The following is a 22744-nucleotide window of genomic DNA, read 5'->3' as shown; positions in this document are numbered from 1 at the left end:
AAAAAAAAAAAAAAAAAAAAAAAAAAAAAAGCAATCTATTTTCTGCATGCTTTTAAAGAAAATGTATGTGAACCCAAGCAGCATTTTGATGTTCACTGGGCTGGGCTCCTGCTATCTCTTCCTTTTCAGCTTTCCTGCTCAGCCCTGGGGTGCTGTGTTCTCCCCCACCTGCCTGGCTGCTCTCCATGCGCTGCTGCCCCGAGCTGTGCAGTGCCCCAGGTGGGATGGGATGTCTGCAGGACCAGGAGAGGAGGAATCTGTGTGTGAGGCTGCGTGTGCTGCTGCACAGACAGGAATCCCAGAGTTGGCCCCAACTTTCTGTGAACGCTGTGTTCTTCAAAAGAAATGGGTGAAATCCCAACTGGAGCATCTGTCTGTGCATGGCAGGGAGCCTTGGTGCATGAAGGGAAGCCCTGTGCAGCTGAGCTCGATAGAAACGCTCATGGCAGCTCCTTTGCTTGGTGCTTCTAAGAGACGTAGCTATGCATCAGTTGTGGTTTTGCCTGATGCTGCTGGTAGTGTTTGTTTTAAATAGATGCACTTGCCTGTACACGCTCTTTGCTCACTTGAAATCTTGTCTAGCTGTGTTGAATCCTCATTCCAGGTATGATGATATGCAGTGTTAGGCAAATCCCAGTGTGACCCGTGGCAGCTCTCATTAAGGAACAAATCCTTTACTGTGTGTGCAGTTCCAGCTAAGAGTTGGCAAGAAGCACAGTGCCATGTCTGTGACAATTGTCAACCCTAACTTTTTTTTATGCACTGTCCCTTCTTTGCTATCTGTCTCACTGTTCTTGCTTCTCTCAAGAACTGTGACTTCTCAGTTTCAGAATCTTTTGAAAATTTCCAGCCTCAAAGCCATCAGCAAGATGGCTGGTAGGACTTCCCTGATAAAGAGCAGAGCTTTTCTCATAATGAATTGTATTTTCTTTTCAGAAAGGAGGAGGCAAAGTTTGGATCATGTGATGCTTAAATCAGAGTCTGTGGTCACATATGCTTTCCTTAATAGCCTGACACAAATCTACAGCAGTTCTGCTGGTACCTCCTTCTTTCATTCCTCCTTGGAATTTCCATCCATGTTTTCATGCCTCGCTTTTGCTGGGCTCGTGCTGCCATGTGGTAGGTGAGGCCAGAGCAGCACTGGGCTGCCTGACAGTGTTCTCCAAGCAAAAGAGCAACTCATTACATCAGTTCAGCAGTTCTGTGCACTGTGCTATTGGCACATGGGGTGATGCTAAGAGGAAATGGTTGATGGGAAAGAAAGGCAGAGAGGGAGAAGAAAGTGCCTCTTACAGCACAGGTGCAGATTAGATCGTGTTAAAGTAAAACTGCATGAGATTGAGTGGCTTGATGGGTGTATCTGCAATGCTCAGCATGATGGATATAAAATAAATATAAAGGGATTTTGTTGGAGCATGCAAGGTGAGTGAGTGGAAAGCTCAGGTGGCTGCTTAGCTGGAAACCAGCCTTCCTGAATGTAAGCTCGTATTGTGCCCTATGGAATAGCTGAGAATGAGCACTTTGGATTGTTCCATCTTTGTGGTGGTTACAGAGGTTGCTTTCTGGCCTCAGTTTCCTTTGGATATGTTTAAAAGTCACCATTACTGGTTCTCAGCTTTTCTTCTCATTAAGTGGCAGTGGCCAGCAGTAGTAGAGGTGTGTTTGCAGGGAGCTCTGCAGTGCTGCCTCGCCTCCTGTCTGCACTGAGTTGCTTTGTTCCAGGAGGAGCAAATACACTGAAGTGTCCACATGGCCTTCATCAGGGAGCTGAGGATTCTGAGTTTCACCATTGACTCACAGACCCTTCTCTCATCTCTTCCTAAAAGCAACAGATTATTTTACTGAGAATCACAGATATTTCTCTGGACTTTATGGGTTAGACTTGAATGGGATTTCTGTGTTAAATCTGGTCAGATCAGGAGTGTGATTGAAAGAGAAATAGCAAATGCTGAAAATCCTATTACTTTAGGACTGCAGTAACCTTCAGAATGAATGAAGCACTCTTAAAGACCCAGCAGCTGTGCTGCTCCTGTCCCTCTGCCTAAAGAGATGTGTAAAGAAAACAAATAGAATGACTTTAAATTGCCACGGTGACAGGTGCATGTCTGCTCTGTGACATGTATTTAGACTTAAGAGAATAAAATGGATTTGTTTTTGCTCTTCCAGAACTCCTCCTGTAGCCTCAGTGCAATTAACTTGTTCATTTGGAATGCAGGCAGTGCTACCCAAGATGTTACAGCAGGATTCTTACAGGTCTTGTTTACAAAGTGTTACTTAAAATATAAAATCTGGGGTAGGGAGGGGAACAGGAAATGCTGGATGATTTTAGTATTGTTTTATTATAAAGGAGGGGTGAGTAGTGCATAATCTCCTGTGACAGCTTTACAGAGCTGCTTGTTTGGTTTCATGACGTTCCTTCCAAACATTCGTAGTCATTCACTTTCAATTGGAAGGAGATTTTATTGCTCTCACTTTTGCCTACCTTGCTGCTTCAGACAGCTGCAGTTCAGCAAAGTAATCATCTGGAGCACAGTCCTTCCCATGGTTATTCCTATCAGAGAACACAGAGTTAGCTTATTCTTATGAAAGATGGAGAAAATAGATTTTTGCTTGTTCTGCAAACTAAAATGTAAACAGGGATAGGAATCGCTCTGAGCACTTCACAGTTGGGTTTTGTTTTGGGCTGGGTACCCCTGTTGGCTTTGGAAATGCTGCAGCTCTGCACAGCGCTGGGCTGGGCTCTGCGTGGTCCCAGAGCATCACAGAGCAGCAGTCCTCAGCTGGGAGCTCACAGCTCTGCTGTTGTGCAGCGCTCACAGCAATTAGAGCATCTTGCAGTTCTTATGTTTGGTAGTTTGCCTCTCTGTCCATGGGCAAACCTCTGGGGCTCAGGTACCTGGTTAGGTTAGTGAAGTAAACCTTTAACTCCTTCTAACTAAATTTAGTTTGATATTGGGTAAACTTTCCCAGTGAGTCTTTCATGTTGTCCAAGGCTCCTCATTTCAGACTCTTTCAAAGCATCACACGAACAGGGAGTGTGTTTATATGACTTAGTGGGAACTTCCTTTTCACAGATGCAACCAATTTGCTCTTCCCTTAACTGACAACAGAAGGGAGCTGTAATGGGAGCTAACGGGCACATCTCTGCAGGGACTGCCCGTGCACTGCTGTGCATTGATCATGACCTGAACTGTTCATCTTTACCCCACACATTGCCCAAAGGGTGAGATGTGTCTGTCTTGCCCGCTGGTGAAATGGAGTCCTTTGCAATAACTGGCAGTGGTGATGGCTGAAGGCAGATCCTCACTTGAGCTGGGAAACACAGCGTGTCTCTGGGACTTCATGCATGGAAATAAACATGACATTATTCAGGGTGAACTATATGCACTTGGTAGGAACAAGAAATTGGTTTCAGAGAAGTTATGGGAGGATTTAATATCTCTTTTAAGAGGACTTTTTGGGGAATCCTTGGTCAAATTTTAGCTAGTAATGGCGTAGTTCAGTTCCATCACAACTCTTGCTGCTGTACTTAAAGAGCTGGTTGGCCATGTTTGAACCTGAGCAATTCACTGATTCTGGAGCTAACTGCAGGCTTGGGATACAGCTGTGTCCCTTTGCATGATGAGGCAGTGGGAAAGATGTAGGTACTGAGAGTCAGCAGTGTAGTAACAGGGGCTGCGAGTTTCATAGGAAAAAGTGGCAGCTGCAGTGAAGGGATTATGGTGAGCTCTCTTTTTATTTTGTGAATGGGAACCCCAGACCTGCCTTTCTGGTCTGATGCAAATTGCAAAAAGTGTTATTTTTTCAATGAAGCATTTCATAAAGTGTTTCTTGTTCAACCTGCATCTCAAGACTGTTAGTAGCAGGGATGAACATAGCAATGCTACTGTTGTATTTAATGCTTGCAGCGCTCAGGACAGCAAGGTTGGGGGCATCGTGGGACAGTGAGGTCAGCTGAGGTGGGCTGACCTGCTGATGGCACCTCATGTAGCACTCTGCAGCTTTCTGCTCTGGTTACTGCCTTTTGCATAATGGACTGGAATGGTGTTTTATATATTTATAAATGTGTGTGTACAGATATGTTTTCTCCACTTTGTCACAGTGCTTTTCTACAGTGTAAATCCAGCACAGTTTCCTGTCTCCCTTCCAAGTCTCTTTTCTTATCCTTAGCAGCAGCCATTTGGTGTTGAGCAGCACACAGGGTGCTCTAACAAAGGAACAGTGCATGTCGTAGCTTCTGTTTGTGGTGGTACTGTGTTTTGGCAAACGCATCTCAGTTTCCTTTGCATCAGTAAAATGTGCTTTGAGGAGGGGGAGAGCATTCCTGGGTATTATGTATGATGTCACATGGGGTATGGAGTTGTCATGGTGGGGTTTGTTGTTTTTGTTGTTTTTTCCCCTACCCGTTCTCAGCGAGGGCTGCTTTAGGGTGGATGTTTATGTAAAGCCTGGTGTTTCCCAGCATTTTATTTTCAGACCTCACATAGGTGAAATGCTTGCGGTCGCTGGCGCTGGTTTGCCACATGAAGGAGCCCAATAGCACAGCGCTGCGTGTCAGCGCCAGGAGCGCGGCCAGGAAACTTCTGACATTCTGTCTTAGTGAAAGCAAAGCAGAACTTGTAGCAACATCCTTTGTATCACTGCAGCCACGCGTGGCATATGCTCTCCTTCTCTCCTCGGTCTGCAGTGTGTACACATAGCCTGTGCCCAGCAGGGAGCCGGCAGTTCACTCTCTTTGACTTTCTCCACAAGGCACAAATTGTTTCTTTGCAATTGATGGAGCTTGCTATGTGTGCGTGCTCTTGGTTTGAAGACAAATGCACCCACTGCCTTGCATGACATCCAAGAGAAATGGGAATTTCCCATTTCCCTTTTCCCACAAGAAATTAAGATGGATATAACGTGATATAATCGTATTGAGTAGAGCAGATTGCTTTATAGGGCTAGAACTAAAGGCTGCAGCTGACTGCAGCACGTTATCTGTGGAGCTCTGTGCTGCTGCAATAGAAGCAAGCTGCTCCCTGCCTGCAGCCAACTAGGAGGCTTTTGCAGACCTTCATTTATCCCCTTGTGATCAGCTGGGAATTTCTGAGGTGCTTCAGAGCTGCATCTCAGATACCTTTGGATCTTCATCATGCCTTTTATGTTGTCTGATGAGTGCTTCCAGATTGAGCTATTCTCATGGTGGAAATGTTAAGCAGCAGTAGTAATTGCTATGTCTCTTTGATAGGAATCATGCAACATGGATCAAGTAGTAAAATTCTGCTTAAATGACCTCCAGTATATACAGCAGTCTGAAGGAATGCATGCTCAGCTCTGTCTGGGCTGTCAGCCTTGTCCTGTTTATCTTCTGTAGGTGCATAACTCCCACAGGCTTAACTCCTGTGCCTCCTTTCTGAATAGGACTAATGCAATTTGCATTTATCCTCTTTGGAATGAAAGAGGTTAATGAAGGAAACAATTAAAAAAGCTCATTAAAACTGCATTCTGCTTTAGTGTAATGAAAAGCAAGCTTTGCCACGATGCAGAAATCACACTTCCCTGATTTCTCACTGCCGCAGTTCCCCAGCACTGGTGAGGACGTGCTGATGGAGGCAGCTCAGGGGCCGTGCAGAGGCTGCTTGTTGCATGGCCGTGGTTGCTGTAACAGTCCTTGCATAGAGGCCACATGCATGCTAGCTAGCAGAATGCCTTACAGCTAGCAGTGTGTGCTGGGTTCTGCTCCAGTCCCTATCTGTAGCAATGTGATTGCAGCCAGCCCAGCCCCTCTGTTCCTTTTCCCCCCCAGTTGCAGTGCGGGTAAATCACGTGTCTGAATCCAGTCATGTTGGGAGGACCTGAGGAACAGCACAGCAAGGCAGGCCGGCCTCTTGGCACACGTTTACTGCATTAGTTCAGGCTTCCAATTTCAGCTTGGCTTATGAGTTTAGGAAAACTAAATGTTAGCTCTGTGCAGATTGCCTGTGCTCATGAACTGGCAGCCTGGGCAGTGCTGCACAGCTACCTGGAGGCTCTGCACTGAGAACCACTGAGATCAGCAGCAGGCCAGGGCTGTGTGGAGCACTGTTACACATGGCCTGATCCATCCTGGGCTCAAATGCTGGGTACCTGGCACTGCAGCACAGAACCCCCCCTACCCCCCAGTGAAAGCTTGGCTTTTCCTAGTGAACACTTGAGAAACAAGGAAGCTTTGTACTGAGCCTTAGTCCACGAGTTGCTCAGTGCAAATGTATGTACTCCTTGCTCTTTCTACAAGCAAATCCCTGCAACAGAACAAAAGCTTAAAATCCAGTCTGGTGTTTCCCTGGGCCTGATTCAGGCTCATCTCAGTAGCTGTGTGCATGCTGCTGGTGTGCACTGCAGGGCCACTGCCACTTTGAATTGCACTCGTGTATGGAGCCTGCTGGGAACAGTGGTTAGAAGAGCTGGACAAACATGATGAGACTGCATTGCCAGCAATGATGTTCTCTTTTAATGTATTAACGAGCACAGGTGGTGGGACCTTTGAAATGAATGAGAGGCAGTATAAACTCCCACTGGATGCAGCAAAGCCGTCATGATTCCATGTTGCAAAATGCTGAGCAACCTTCTTTGGGATGAGATGGGAATGAGCTTCCTATGCCAGAATGATAATTTTGCACATTTTGTAGCAGGCTTCTGAACATTACCTTGCAGCAGAGCTGGATTATGTGGCGCGAAGAGCAGGGAGCGTTTGTAGAGCAGCAGTGGGGTTGTTGCCTTGCATTTCTATCAGTAGCAGTGTTGAGATGACTCAATCACAACTACTGACCTGCTTGCCTACCACCTGGTTCTGTCACCATTCAGGATCTAATAACGAATGGGTGAAAAGAATTAATGTTCAGCTCACAGCAGTGCTCAATGCTGGAGCAGCACCACCCAAGTCCCTTCATTTCCTTCTACAGACGTGATGCTGGAGGCCAGCACAGCTGCTGTGCTCTGCTGGCCTTTCCCAGGATAAAACCTGGTTTTTATTTCCTGCTTCTTTAACCTTAGTATCAGTGAAATGATCCCTGACAGGCTTCTATTGATTGCACATCATTGTTTAATTGGAGCACGGTGAGTAGAATTGCAGCGCACTCGCTTTTACAGCCCTGAGCCTATTGTAGGCACTATGAATTGGAAAGCTTTCTGTTCGAGTATGGGAAACGTCAGTCCTTGCTGGCTTTTGAATTTCCACATTGTTTCTTGAAGGCTGGATGTAGCCTCATGTAAATGTGCAACTTCTTTTTATTTTTTTGAAGTAACAATTAAGAAATCAATGTGCTTTGTAAGGAAATGAGACCCCATAGGCTTGCAAAGGCCCTGTTCTGACTTTTAGTTATAAGCCATGCTGCCTAAAGGGGGGTGCTCCTGAATATATGGTGTTCAATCTGAAACCTGCTAGATGATCCTTCAGCATCATGTGCAGAGATAACAGTGTGTTTTGGCTGTACAGTATGCAGAGGATGCTGTCTGTTGCTCTCTGGTCTTTATGGCTTAATGCTCCCTGTTGCTTATGGTCTTGATACTTTCAAGTAACTCGTACCTTTCTGAGGTACGTGCATTGAGCTAATATAAGATGATTTCTAGTCCTCGATATAGCAGGAGCCCAGAAGTATGTCATTTTATTTCTACATCATGTGTAGTCATTGATGGGATACATGACCTTGGGGAAATCATTCAGTCTGCCCAAACCTCCAGCCCGCACCTGAAATCCCAGTGATACCTACGCAGTGATTTGTGAAGGATGAGCAATTCCTGCTTGGGGCTCAAAACTGAGAGATGCTGGAGAGAGAGTGGTGGGTTTTTGTGCTGTGAATGGAGTAATTTTTCAGTAATTGCACATAAAAACACTTAGAATGTTCAACATCTTGTGTGACAGTGGCTTTCCCTTTTTCTTTTTTTCCTGCACAGATGTACTTTTCGATTCCCTAGCACGGTTATAAAGATCCAGTTCACATCTTTATACCACAAAGAAGAAGTAAAAGAGGAAGCTTCGTCGCCTCCCCTTCGGCCTCTTTACCCTCAAATTTCTCCTCTGAAGATCCACATCCCGGAGCCGGATCTCCGCAGTGTGGTCAGCCCCCTCCCATCCCCCACTGGCACAATCAGGTGAGATGATAATTATCCCCAGTGATGCTGTGGTTCTTTTTGTTTTCCTTTGTGCTTTCTGGAAGCTCTGTCTCTCTTCTCCTACCAGTGTCTATCAGCTTTATGCTGCTTATCTGATATCCTCCATGCGTGGTGTGCCCCATTAAAAACAACTGGTTAAATATCTGAAGTTGAGCATTATGAAGGACGGTTAAAATCTTCATAGCCTGGATGCGTGGTTTTGTCTGAGAGCTCAAAGGGTGGGGGGCTGCCCTTGAGCATCGGTTTCACAGCATGGAGCTGTTAGTCTATCTTTGGCTATGGAATTAGAACGATCTCTCCAGAACTACTGATATATATGGAGAAAAGAAAGCAAGCAAATGGTCTCTGTTAGGACGGCTGGTTTTATTTTTATCTCCATAATATTCCGTTGTTGCTGGGTGGTGCCGTGTTATCTGGAGCTGGGGACAAGGGTGGCCACTGGCATGTGCTTTCCTGGCAATAGAAGGAAATGGGAAGGATGCTGACCACGTGCTGAGGGGCTGTAGCAATTTCAGTGTTCATCTGTGCAAGTATCCTGTTTGGTAAATCCTCTGATTCAAGAATGTGTGAGAGAAATAACCTTGAATTCCCTACTTCTTTCTCAGTAAGGAGTTGATGTTATGTTCTTGCAGTGATCTCATTTAACACTTAAAACGTAGTGAAACTTACTTGCTAACTATAGTAAAGTGTGTTCATGATACAGGGTGATGTGTTACAGTTTTAAAAGTGCGGCCTCCGAATATCAGAGTGCACCTGGGAATAGTGACAGACAGCCTTTGCTTTGTTTTCTTGTCCATAGCTTTGTAACAAGCTGCAGTACACAAACATCTCCTGTCAGCTAGCACTCATTCAGCAAGTAGTATTCAAATTTACACTGCTGAGAATGACTTCAGTGTCACAATAGAGCCAGGCAGGTTTTGCATGGGTCTGGAGGCATTTGCTTGTTTGGGTTTTTCCCCGCTTGCAGAGCTGCACAGATGTGCAGTGCAGATACTCTAGAAAGAGGGAGCTGGAGGTGGCTGTGGTTTCAGCCCTCTGTTCAGGCATTGCTTTGGGTTTATATTTAACCTTCTCTTTTTAGATGAAGCTTGTTGCTGGGAGGGGAGGGGGATGGTTTCTCTGCCAGCATATGGGAGTTAGTTTCCATTCAGTCATCGTGTGCAGCATGGTGTGGTTTCTGTTACTCGCAGGGGCTGTATCTTTGACTCTGGCATATGCCTGCAACTGATATTTGACTCCTGGAGAATGTTTCTTTTGCATAAGGAGAAAGTGGAAATAGTGGTGTTGAATTGTGCTCGGCCCCTAACGGAGTGTTTACTGAGGATGATTAATGATTGCATCCGTTTGTCTTGAGCAGAAGCAAACCCAGCAGAGGCTTCAGAAAACCTCAAAAGACATCTGAGGTTTCGCTTGCCAAATTCCTTTTCATTTCTGAGTTCCTCTTACAGAGGAGGGACTGACACGTTTGTAAACATCCTCATTGGGCCCCTGCAGCCTTCTCCTCTCCCTCTGCGGGGTCTTGCAGCTCTCTTGCCCTGCAGCCACGCTCTGGGACAAGATTTGGGTTCTTGGCTCTCAGAAAGGGAGCACTGTTGGTGCAGCACATCAGTGTGAGCTCTGCCATCGGTCTCCCAGAGCAGCAAACTGCTCTCTTGGTATCCTTGTATCAGCACACAGCCTTCACACAGTGCCCTCTGCTCCTTCCCCAGGGCCACAGGGGCTCAGCCCAGGACCCCATTCCCTGACAGCGTCTGGAGGCGTTTCCACCGGCTCTGCTTTCCTCCTCCTCCTCCTCCCTTTCCCCTTCTAGTATTTACTTTCCTAATTTGGTGCGTTTGCCTTGCTCCTCCCTGATTGGCCCGTGGAAAATTATTGCAGTTTGGAAATCGTTGGCTGGGTGAAATTTCCTTTTTGGAAAACAGCTCCCAGCCCCTCTTCCTGCCTCCACCCTGTGTGGCCAGGGCCGTACTGCACTCCTGCACCAGGCACTGTGCTCCCAGCACCAGCCCTGCCCTCCTGACCGCCGTTCTGTTCCCTGTTTACATTGCAGCTTTGCTTCCCTGCAGATTCCCCCCCTGCGAGCCGCTCTGTTTTTTTCCAGCCTATTTATTTTCCCTCTGCAGAGCGCACCGCCTAGAGAGGGAGTGAGCTTTAGTTAAACAAAACCCAACCTGCCACCCTCAGCAGCTTTGCAAAGCAGGATTCTTGCTCACTCCTGGGGAGACATGTTTCCACTGTTTCCTTAGCAAGGCAGTTTATCTCCAGCAGAGGCTGCTTGCAGATGTTTTCGATGCTGTTGTACAGCTTTAAGGGAAAATATTGGCTGGCAGCGCACTCGGTGAGGCTGACACACAGACATGGCTTATTTCTTCCTGCTCTGAGTTCAAAAATCTGTTGGAAAAACAAGCAAACAAACACAAACTTACATACTCTGAAAAAGAAAGGCTGCTGTGGCTGTGAGAACCAAGTAGAAGCAGTTTGTCCACTTCAGGCATCATAAGAAAGGGCAGAGCACCTGGATTCAGGCACAATTCTCTTCTCAGTAGATTCAAGGCTCTGAAAAGCTGTCTGAAAGCCTTCTGTAGCTTGGCTAAATTCACCCCTGCATGCTGGGAGATATATCTGATGCTTATTATGAGTTTCAGAAGTCAAGGACTGAAAGTCCTTTCAGTGCACAGCTTAAAGATTCTGTGCTTGCATTTGGAAAACCCTCTTTTGGTGACACCCTTACTGATGGCTTGAAGCTCTTCACCTGTGCAGCAAGCATCAGAGAAAGTAGTGCTACCACAAGGAAATTCAAGCTGCTGCACTGCAGAGCTCAGCATCGTTATTCACGTTTCACAGCTACTGCTTCTGCTGGCTTATCTCTATACAGGGGTGGCTGTGGGGTTGAACACTTTGTCTTGTACTTCACTGGAAGGGCATGGCTATCTCACATATACAGTGTTCATCAGTAAAAAAATAAATCATAAAAAAGCCCTTTGACGTTTCTGACAGGGCTCTTCCTCCAACTGCTGCTTGAGAAGTGCCTGGTACATCTGTGTGTGGACTGACCCCAGCCTTCTGTTTTAGAGAACTGTTGATACTTAATGTGCCACCCACGGTCAGGCACTGCTAGAGTGATCAATACCTGGTCTGCAGTGAAATGAATGAGACCAATACATCGAGCAGTTGCCATCCTTCTGTGCTTTTTTTGTAGGTTTGATTAGCAAAACAGAAGGTGTCAGCTGAACTGTTACAGTTCTAGAAGTTGCACGTTTTTCAACCTTACTGCTTTTTTCCCCCTTTCCACTAGGCAATCAGTTCAGCTGCATGCTCTGCTTGTGGGTTATTCAGAGGAGCTGCAGTTCTGTCAGCTAAGCCACCAATGTGTGTTGTGGTCTTTAACAGGTCATTTAAATTCATTGCCTGCTTTTTATGCACATGTGGTGTCATAACTACTTTCCAAGAGCATGTAGTAGGTAAATTATGTATTGGGCTTTTATTCTGCAAAGCAGCATGGGAGGGTAAGGTGGTAGGAGGAAACACTCACGTGGAGTCCCATGTGTTGTGTTACATGACAACACCATTTCAGAACACTTAGGTTTTGATAGGGACTTGCATGGTTCTCTAAAGGCATGAGATGAGCTGGATGAACCCTGATTTCAGTGGTTATATAGCTGCTGTGGAGCAGGATGCATAAATATTGGCCTTTCCTACTGTCTGCAGCACTGTGAGCCACGTAAGTGAAGAGCTCCAAGGCAGGCTTTTTGCAGGCTCTTTGCATTGTCTCAGTTATCCATTGCTTCCTGGATTCAGGCTCTGGTCCCTCCCACCGTTGAACAGAACGGTGATTATTTTTAATCGCCCTCGTCTCCCAGCCACAGGCCAGCTAGCACGCTGCATGTACATCCCAGAAGCAACACAACAATCTATGGCAGGCTTGGGAGCTCCTACGCATGTTTATTTCAGATAATGGACCATGTGCTGGTGGAGCAGTGCCAAGCCATGTGCTGAAGGAAAGGGTGCGTATGTCACAGCTACACGAGCACTTCCTTTTCCCTTGCCCTGCTCGACGCTGCTGTGAAACGTGCGCTGAATCCACAGATGGAGTGAGCTCATTTCCTTGCTAATGGGGGGACCACTGGAGCAGAGACAAGTATAAACAATTTGAACTTCTGTGGATAGATAACTTTCTCGCTGTGGCTTGTTCAACAGCTTTGGGTCATTTTTTATTTCCAGCATGAGGCAGAGCAGCTCTCAGATTTCTCCTTTCACATCAAAATCCAACTCTGTTTGGCAGCCTCACCACCGGGGATTGTTTTTGAAACCTGTTTGAAACAGGCAACGTGCAAGGACTTGCTGTTCTTTGAGTTACATTTTTGGGGCTGGGCTGGGGAAGGAGAGCGGCAGAGGATTTGCACCCATGGGTTCTGATTGGTGTCTGGTGGAAATGCTCGTTTCGCAAGCTGCAGTGCTGTACTTTGACCTGATTCCTGCCTGGTACACGTGGAGAGGAAAAAGTACCTGTGTCTTTTGGTATCCCGTGTGCTTGAAATGGAATATAGGAATAGGCTGAGATATGTGGCATTTCTCTAACTGTAGTCTGTGTGTGCAGGAAAATGCCTTCCCTTTGCATTTGGGGAGGAGACTGGAGAAGATCTTGTTAAGAAATGGGGATTCTTCCTTTGTAGTGGAATTGGGACTTAAGAAAAGAAAAACATCTGTTCATATGGCAATCTTTATACTGGTGGTTACTCTTAGCACTGCTACTACATCTGTATGTGCTTCAGAAGTGTTTATTTGGGCATTTTGCAAAGACTGCCATGTGCCATATCCTAAACCACAGGAGGTTTTCCCTGCTCTTTAGCAAGGCACCTCCTGCTCAGGTGAACAGCTTCATGTGTGCTCGCAGGTAATGCTTCCTCTTGGTCACAGGCAGGGAGAGCTTTATGCACACACCTGGCTTCAGTTGAGCTCCTGTACCTTGAGCCCTACAGACACCTTTCTTGCAGAAGAATGGAATGAAGTAACAGGGCAGTTTTCCCGCATTCTCTTACTGCCTCTCCTTCTGGGGAAATTGGCACTGGAATTTGGGAGTGTTTCTGTTCCCAGCTTGCTTGTGGACTTGTGTGACTATAAATAAATCATTTAACCGTTTATTGCCCACCCCCTATCTGAGAAATACTGTTAAACTGGGACAAGCTGGAGATCTCTACATAAGTCATTGTGTGCATTCAGGTAACAGACCACCTAGCCCAGGATTCTGCCTCTTTGGGGTGATGTAGGAAAGCATGCAATGATGCTAACTCGTGCTCAGAATCAGTTCCCTGTCTTGATCATCCTGCCTACACCAGTCAGTACCTTTTCTGATCCTGTTGCGTTGTGGGTTTGTTTGTAAGGAGATGAGAGAGCAGCATGCTGTGGTCACGCCATGTGCACAACAGTACACCCTAGTTTTGCACTCCTTTATTCTTTAGTTAAAGCACACCAATCTGGAGCATTCCAGCAGCAGTGCAGTGAGTTGTACTTCTCCAGTAGCTCGTATCTATCTGAAGGCTTTTTCATTGCTGAAGAGTGCTATGAACTTTAGAGGCTAGATTCTTGTTGGCAGGAGTCAGAAGTGAATCATGATGCTATAAGATGCCACGTTCTCTATAGCCAGCTGTAAGCTCTGAGTTTAAAAGGCACACTTGCCTGTTACACGGTTGAGTTTATCACAGAGACTGTGTTCAACCCTCGTCTTTCTGATCTTACAAACCAAAGGTCAAGTTTTAAATGGAAAACATGCTGCAAAGCACCACTGTGATTGAGCATGTGGCTGTAGTCTGGTCTAAAGCTGGGTCTCAGTGCAGTGTTTTGGGAGCTCGAGCCCACTGACTGCCTGCAGTAACAGTTTCAAGACCCTGAATCTTTGGTGAATCTGAGTATAGAGGCATTAACCATGGTGCCACAGGGATCACACTGAGCAAATGCAGCTGGTGTGCTTACGTGTTGTTTTGTATGCCAGAGACACGTGCTTCCTCTCCAAAACGCCCTCTTCTGTAACATACAAGCTTAAAGCAAATTATTATGTTATATTATATTGTTTGCAAGCTAAAGAGTGTTTGCATGGACAGTGTGCCTGGGTCACAGCAGTAAGCTGGGGTGCATACCCAGCTGTAGCTTTACCCAGTAGAAGTCTATAGTATTAGAACGGATTCCATCTCTTCAAGTATTGATGCAGTATTAATATCCAGCAAATCATAACCACTTTCCCCACACTTGATTTTGTAGCACAAACAGATATTTGTAGGGAAAAGCTTTTCGTCTTTCTTTGCTTCATATTTGTTACAAGGAGGTGTGAATGCAGGCGAATGTCCCTGGGCAGCTCCTGCTCTGGGTGGTGAGCAGAATTCCAGGAACTCCAGGCAAATGATGTCACTGCATTGTTTGCTTGTTTTCTTTCACCTGCACTGGAGTTTAATTTGAACTTAATCCTCAGAAGGGGTATTTTTAGTAAAGCTGTTTCTCCACTCCTTCTGTCCTGTGTTTGTATGGGGGGAGCAGACTGTGTCACCTTGTTGTCATTTCAGTTGTCAGCTCTTTTTTTTTCCCCTTTAAGAGCTCACTGATGATTGACTGAGAGCTTGAACACTCAGCAATGTTTCACCCTGCCTTGAGTGAAGGGGCTTAAGGTTCATGTTGTTTGTTCTCTACCCACGTCTCTTGAATTGATAACAGACCCAGGCTGAAAGGAGGCAGCTCTACCTGGATGGAAGTTCTGCTGTGGTGAAAGAACAGTGCTTCTCCCAAATCTTCAGATACTGCCGTGGCTGCTTCATCAGGGACCTACCAGGCTCAGAAAGTTAACAGCACTTTGGTTGGAGGGGCTTTGTCAGCACTCATTAGAATGATAGCCCTGCAAGGGGAGAGGTTTTTCATTCACATATTTATTTAAAGCAACAAGTTGTGCCTAAAGCTCATTATCAGCTTCAGCAGCCCAAATGTGAATAGTATAAATGGGACTATTTTCTTTACTATCTTGAAGTCACTATCTTGATTCAATTCCTGCATCTGAACTGCATGGGACAGTTTTTGAAGCTTCAGTAGTTTAAAAGCAAAAGAGAGCTGATGAGGAGGGCAGGCATACAGCCCTGAGGTGTGTGATTTTCTGGAGGACTTCTCTCTTCCATATCCTTGACCTAAGCTTTAGCTGCTGTTTGTGGCTTGCTGTTAATGTAATTCTGCAAATGAAGAACAAACCAGCAAACTGTTTCATCCTATTCCCATCTTAGTCTGTGTGTTACAATAATTGCTCGTGTGCCAAACACCAAGATAAAAAGAATTGCTGTGTTTTTGATTTGTCGTTGCTTCATGTATGAAAATTACTTTCATTTGTAATTATCTGCACAATAGAAGCAGCGTGTGCATGGAGAAGCTTTTGAGAAGTGACAGCAGAATAATTAAATTCAAACCAGCTCTGTGCATGTAGACTGAGGCATCAGGAGTACTTCTGTGCTGAAGCATTATCCACTTACAGAGTGGGCTCAGAGCAAAGAAGAGCAAATTTTGGATTCATTTTCCTGCACAAACAGCTCTCTGCTTCTCTCAGAACTAGGTAAAAAGTGCCTTTATCTCTTGCAAAGACAGGTTTATGTTTGGGCCCATCAATAAAGGTTGTCAACGGGTGCTGGAGGCATTACTGAGCCCTGTGCAGTGGTTTGTATGGCTCAGTCCTGGCTGGAAGAGGAGTGAATCTGTGTTCCCTGTTACAGGGATTCGCTGTGGTTGGGATGTTTTGTTTTCTTTTCCCTTTCCCCCTGCTTTCCCCTCCAATCCTGTGATCCACTTTTAGAAAGAAGCAGTCCTGGTTGTGCTGAGCTCAGCATTGCAACCGTTTGCGAAGATATCGCAATGAGAAGCAGCGCTTCTCAGCTTACAGAGTGGGCTGTGTTAGGGAACACTCATTCTTTCCTGTCAGCTTGCTTTTGCTCTGGAGGTGTTGCCCATTGAGCAAACAAGGGGTGTCTCACCACGTCCTATCCATCCACACACATGCGTGGGAATGCTCTTTAGATAGCATCACCTTATTGAGGAATGGACTGTGTTCTGTTTTCCTTACAGCACTGAGCCCAGTGCTGGGTGAGTATCAGTTACTGCTTTTATTTCTGTCAGGGCTCACACTGCTGTTGGGCATTTCCTGGAAAGAGGATTGTTGATGCCAGTTCTACCACCCTCTGATTCCCAGCGATGGGCTTCGTTTTGCATCTTTTCATACAATTTGATCTGCTTGTTTTGCTGTGTGCATCTGCTGTGTATTGTTTTGTTCATTGTTTCTCTGCTCTTATGCAGCAGACACTGTGTAAACCTGGAATTTAGCCACCCCTCTGCCTTTCCCTCCATGCAGGGCAGCACAGAACAACGGAGAGATGGAAAAGGGAAACTTCAGACCTTCGGGTTTCCACCTCATCCCTTTCCTCCTGGTCTCTGTGTGCTACCAATCTCAGATGTGTGATCCTCAGACATGTCTCTCTGATTAGTTCTCATCTTGGAGCACTCACTTCTGTGTGTCTGAGCGGTGCTGTAAATTACAGTGATCTTTTACTTGTTTGTAGCTTTTTATCAGCTTCAGCATGGTTTTCCATCTCTGTAGGTGTTCCTGTAATGCCATCTCGTGGTAATCCTCAGGTTCTAAATGTCCCTTCCCCATGCTTGCCAAAGCTGATGAGTTGCCTTCACGCTGTATGGAAGTGATTGCAGCTCTCTATTGATAGCTACACTTGTGTGCTTGTGAATCAGGGAAATAGCTGCCTCCTGCCATGGAGCACTAATCATGGCATTGTGTCTGATCTTCTAAAGACGGTTTGTGTTCCACAGGGGCCCTCATGGCAGGTGTCTGAGCTGAGTATTTTAGCTACAATACAGTAGAAGTGCGTAGCCCCTGTACACAAGGAAAATGGAGCAAACATTGCCTACATCAGAAGGAGAGTGATGGTGTTCTCATAGGTTTCACCAGCCTGTTATTTCTGTTGTTACTCCTTCCCATTACAGTGCATGTGTTTTTCTAAGTCCTGCATACAGAGAAACCATTCAGTGCTTTGAGACTGTTCTCTTGTGATTGTAGAAAGTGCAGGTGTGTGTTTGTGTATGAGGACTTGTAGGAATTTCAGTTTCATCTTCGATTACGTGTGATTTGTATTAATTTTCCATCTTTCTGTGCCTTGGATAAGCCCCAAGGGCAAAAATGAGTCCAGCGAGTGATGCTTCTCTGTGGCTTGAGATCCTTTTGGTATCTGGGAATTAAGAACTGGGCATCTTGTGAATAAATACACAAATTTACTTTCTCTTTGCCTTTTCAGTGTACCCAACTCTTGCCCGGCCAGTCCACGCGGTGCTGGATCCTCAGGATATCGTTTTGTTCACAACATTACCTCGGATCTGCAGCTGGCAGCAGAGTATGCAGCAAAAGCAGCATCAGAACAGCAGGCAGATGCATCTGGCGGGGACAGCCCAAAGGTTCAGAGAAACATTACTTACCCAGCCATGCTCGTTGGGAAGCTTAAGACCTGGAAGTGTTGAGTGTAGTTAAACGGGTCTAAGAATATCCTCTGCCATGAGGGTGCTGTGTGTGTTATCCTCCAGGGTTTTGAGACCATGGGTTCAAAGCAGCAGCATCTTGTGCTAGATGATGAATCTGCTTGCTTGGCTGTCTGAAATGCATGCAAGCCGTTCATTAAAAGGGTTGAGCAGGAATACTTTGTCTTGCTTGTTTGATAAATCAAGAACCCATATAGAGGAGCATTAGAATTCAGTCTTGATTTCTCCTTTTAATTAATGGTATTTTGCAAAACACATCTGAGGAGAAGGGAAGCAGGGGGAGAAACTGGATCCTTGCTATGAGAAATGTGCAGTCAGATTTCAAAACAAACACATGCCTGTCAAACAAGCATTAAACGAGGAGAGCAGCAATGAAATTTAGATTGAAAAATAACTGAGTTAAATTGATAACTTTTCATGTTGGTGAGCTGATCTTCAGATCAAAGTTAAAGGTGTAGATTCAAAACCACCTCATTTGAGATTGGGTGGAGCAGCACAACACTAGATGACGACTTGTATATTTGATTCTCCCTTGAGACAAGAAAGGCTGTTGTTGATGGACTAATGTAGGAACACGAGATCTGCAAATGAATTAAAGTTCCTAGAATGAAACTAAACCTGCTGGAGATAGAAGGAACAGAATTAAGTTTCATATTGGGCTTGTTGCTAGGAGGGGAGCTGGTTAGCATACTTGCATGAGCCTGGCAAAGCTTTAGTTGTAGCTGAGTGGGATTGAAGGCTTCAATTTCAGGAACACTGAGAGCAGTGAATGTGTCCTACACCCTGTAACTCTTTGCTTACAATTACTCATCCTTGTTCTGTTCCTTGTGCCAATATAAGCACATCACAAATCCAGTGGAGAATGGAGGCAGGTTAAAGTTACCCTTTTTGTGTGTGTTGGGGGGGGTTGGAGGGTACAGGATGCCAGGATACCTTGATCTGGTTTAGTCCTCTCGTGCTGTTTGTACACAGATACTTGTGCTGTGGTGGGGAGGTGAAAGAGATGATGCTTTTAATTGCCCATCCTTGTGCTCTTTTTGCATCTGTGAAACTACTGCCGAACGTGCTTTTATTACTTGGGGTTGTTGATGAATTCTAGTGTAGGAAATAACTAAACTTTCATATTTTTTCTTAGGATGAGTCCAAGCCACCCTACTCTTATGCTCAGCTAATTGTGCAGGCTATATCTTCAGCACCAGACAGGCAATTAACACTAAGTGGAATCTATGCCCACATTACCAAGCATTATCCATACTACAGGACTGCTGACAAAGGCTGGCAGGTGAGTTCTTGATATGACAAGTTTTTAAACTACTTTGACAGGTCTTATCTGCTTTGAAATACATTTAATAAAGTTTTGGGGCACTGAGAATGGAGCTGCTTTGACTGTTCCCAGAATGAATTTGTGTAACATAAGCTAGCTAATTTGCTTGTGGGCAATTATCTTTTGTAAATACTTTCTAGGGTGATGTAGTGTTACCAGTGGGTTGTTTTCTGAAACGATTTTGATTCCAATCATCTGTCTTTCACTTTTGTTTGTTTATTTTTCCACGTCCTTACTCTCAGTAACACCCTTGCCCAGATGACCTGTGTCTTTCTCTGGAGTGATCTGTCCAAACAAATGCCCAAACACTGAAATCCTGTTTTTTAAATCGTAATACAGCCTTAAATCATCACAGGTGTTTTCTTTTCCCACTTTATTCTACTGCATTGCCTAAATCAGAGTTTCCAGGGTTTGAATCTCAGAATAGGAACTTGGAAAGCACAGGCTCAAAGCTCCTCATGTGGTATGAAAGGAAATCTGACCAGCTTCGCAGGAGAGCTTGCATGTAGTTAACACATGCTAAATCAGACTTAAATGTTCAACTTGAGGGCTGCTTTCAAAGTCTCAGAAACCACAGCTCCACCTGCTTTCAGGCTTGTTCTTGGCATCACACCTCTGAAATGGGTGTTGTCATTTGAATATAACACACCAATGCAGCTGGAAAGACTCTTGCAGCTGCTGATTTCATTGTGTTCTGCTGGCAGGAGCAGCACGGCTTGGTGCTCTTTGAGTACATTTGGAATTGATATGTTCAGCCTCCCTGGCTTTTCCCCACAGCTCTAATTAATTGTGGTATTCACTTCCTGCCTTAACCTGTTCAGCAGAGCTGTGCTCCTTGAAGCAGTTGCTGCATCCTGCCTTAAAGACAGCTGCATTTCAGAAGAGGGTGAAGTTGCCTTTTTCTAGCTGACCGGTACCACTTTAAGGCTTTTCTTGTGAAGGGCTTGTCTAAGGCAACTGCAAAAGCTCCTGTTCTGTCATGAAAGTGGAAGAGAAAAGAGCTTATGAATACTTGGGCTTGCTGAGCCTTTCCCTGGCCCAAAAGGCAATGTTAAACCTGCTCAGGTGGGCTTTGTCAATGACAAGGATAATTAGTCCTGCCAACATCTGGAGAGCTTATGGTGCTTGACTAGTGCTGCATCAATAATGGATTCTTCTCAGATAGCTGTCTGGCCTACATTACAATTACCATGAGATGCAGTGTCCTTTAGGGCATGTTTGGGCATCCCAGTGATCATTTGCAGGTAAGCAGTTAGCACAAGCTCTAACAGTTTCTTCGTCTTGCCTTGCATACAACCTGCCTTGAGAGAATTCTGATGTGGTTTGCACTGCTTTCCCCCTGCCTCAGCAAAAGCTCTGCTTTCATTCTTTTCCATAGCAAAGCTACTGTACTTGCTGACTCCAGGTATATTCAAGTGATTGTATAGTACTGAGCAAACCCACATTTCTGTATGGCTAGTAGGAGCTCCGTGTCTCACTAATTTCCCCAGGTTTTCTCTTGCATTTCTCCTGTGATTTCGGAGCTCCGTGGGTTAAGTGACTTGTTTCTGTCTTCAACACTGTTTTGGGCAGCATAGATCTTATTTTTCCAAGTTGTGTGGCAAAATCAGTTTGCCTTTGTTACCGGCTTCCTCGCGGTGAAATAATCACCTCATTCTTGTGCTTCCTGCAGAATTCCATTCGGCACAACCTCTCCTTGAACCGTTACTTTATTAAAGTCCCACGCTCCCAGGAGGAACCTGGAAAGGGCTCCTTTTGGCGGATTGACCCCGCCTCTGAAGCTAAACTTGTAGAGCAAGCATTTAGGAAAAGAAGGCAAAGAGGAGTGTCCTGCTTCCGAACACCTTTTGGGCCTCTCTCCTCCAGGTAACACCACTGCCCTCTAATCTCCGTGCTGAACTCATTACAAAGAGAACAACCAACCTTCTCCTGAAGTACAGTGAGCAAACTTTAATTCTGCTTATAGCTTTTGGAATGGTAATATAATTAAGTAGTCCTGGGGCATAATCTGAAAATTGTTCTGACTTTAAGTGTTTAAAAAAAAAGAAAAAAAACTGAACCCAAGTACAAATGCACCAAATAACGTATCTGCTTTGGTAGCTTTTCAAAGAAATTCAAAACAGTAAATGTTTCCAGATGCCAGTCTTTTAATTTTGGGAAAGCTGTGTTTATATGTGGATTAGATCACAGTGGGAATAACTTTTGTGGTATTTAAAGCTCTCTCTTATAGGGAACATCATGCTGACTGTGGCTTTAAGCAGTGGGGGCTGTTCTGTGTAAGTGCTCCAGCCAGTGGTGGGGCTGCTGAGAGGAGCTGTGTGCAGCAACAGCTTTCTCTGAGCCCTGTCCCTGTGGGCTTAATGCAGTATAGCTCTAGCTGGAGCAGCATCGTGTAGCACTCCTCCTCACATTCCTTCTGTCTAAGATGGAGGAAAACAAGGAGAGATTTTTCAGCTGATTAGCAGATCCGTGTTTGAGTTCCTTATGCATTTAGTGGCCATTTGGGACCCGAAGTGGGAACAAAGTGGTTGAGAAAGGAGTAGCAACAGCTCAGCTGAGTGCATGTGGGTCTGGCCACTTGCATCTACTGTGCATTTTTCTCCTACTCTCTCAAGCACTGACAAACATCCTTTGAGAATGGCCTGAAACTGCAAAACTGGTCTGAATGTGAGGCACATTCAGCTTCTCTGTCAGCAGTTAGTACTGAAACGGTAACCATGCTCTGAAGTGTCCAGTTGCCTTCAGCCAGGAATAATGTGACTGTATTTGGTGCTAGAGTGTTAGTGGGGTTACTGTGCGCCTTTCAGCTTTTCCCAGCAAGACTACAGTGGGTAAGTAATGTGGGAGAATAGCTATCTTTCTTCTGATGGAGACAAAGCTTGGTCTCTGCTGCTGTCTTGTGGTCAGAATACGTCTACACCTGCCAACACTGTGTTCTGGTGTTCCAGGAGTGCTCCAGCCTCCCCAACTCACCCTGGCCTGCTGTCCCCTCACTCTAGTGGCCTACAGACTCCAGAGTGCCTGTCAAGGGAAGGCTCACCCATTCCACACGATCACGACTTTGGGTCAAAATTAGCCTCAGTTCCGGAGTATCGGTATTCACAGAGTGCACCTGGTGAGTAGCTCTTGTTTCACAGCAGGTGACTTTCCACTGTGCTGAGTGCTATGCTGGGAACGCTGCAGGAATGTTCCTGCCAGTCTGTTGGAGGAGGATTTAAGTCTTGGACTTTGTTAGAGACTGGTGACGCATGTGCAACTTCAGATCGTTTTTCTAATTAGCCTTTGTACGAAGGGGCAGGAGGTAAAGGAATGTATAGAAACACATGAGCAAACCTTAATCTACGTGTCTCTAAGGAACTCATAGCAGAGTAGCCATGGCAGTGCATAGCTGACTCAGTAATTTTCAAGGCTTCACGGTAAGATCATCTTGCCTGTGCAGAGCTCCACGGTGCTGTGGCCAGAGCCTTGATAATACTAGCCCAGGTAAGTACCTGCTTGTCAGCTGTAATTGGCCTTGGTGTTCCTGTTGAAGTTAGTTGGAAGGCAAAGCTCATTATGTAAAGCCTCATGTTCGGGGGTCTATCATGTTATTTGTTCACAAAGCAGTGCTAAAATGTCAATTTTGGTCTTTGTATGTTAGTAAATAAAAGACTGGAGGTGATGTTTTCAAAATTTTTACCTACTCTCACATCTTGCCTCTGTTGAAGGATTAAATACTGCAGATACAGG

At 45.4% G+C, this 22744-nt stretch overlaps 1 protein-coding gene across 2 annotated transcripts in view; it reads left to right on the top strand.

The window, feature by feature from the left end:
* The window catches only part of FOXK1 (forkhead box K1), a 58628-nt gene that overhangs the window by 31123 nt on the left and 4761 nt on the right, over positions 1-22744 (top strand). For both annotated transcript variants that reach the window (XM_042828229.1, XM_042828228.1), the window contains exons 2-6: positions 7915-8112; positions 17454-17610; positions 18827-18973; positions 20688-20881; positions 21964-22130. In XM_042828229.1, coding sequence (XP_042684163.1) covers positions 7915-8112; positions 17454-17610; positions 18827-18973; positions 20688-20881; positions 21964-22130 — 863 coding nt within the window. The remainder of the gene's footprint in view (positions 1-7914; positions 8113-17453; positions 17611-18826; positions 18974-20687; positions 20882-21963; positions 22131-22744) is intronic.

The sequence above is a fragment of the Centrocercus urophasianus genome, unplaced genomic scaffold (genome assembly GCF_019232065.1).
Source record: "Centrocercus urophasianus isolate 14NV4802_14NV808 unplaced genomic scaffold, USGS_Curo_1.0 seq_29, whole genome shotgun sequence".
In the NCBI taxonomy this organism is placed as follows: Eukaryota; Metazoa; Chordata; class Aves; order Galliformes; family Phasianidae; genus Centrocercus; species Centrocercus urophasianus.
Note: the sequence above shows the minus strand (reverse complement) of the source record. Positions and strands in the feature narration are given on the sequence as shown.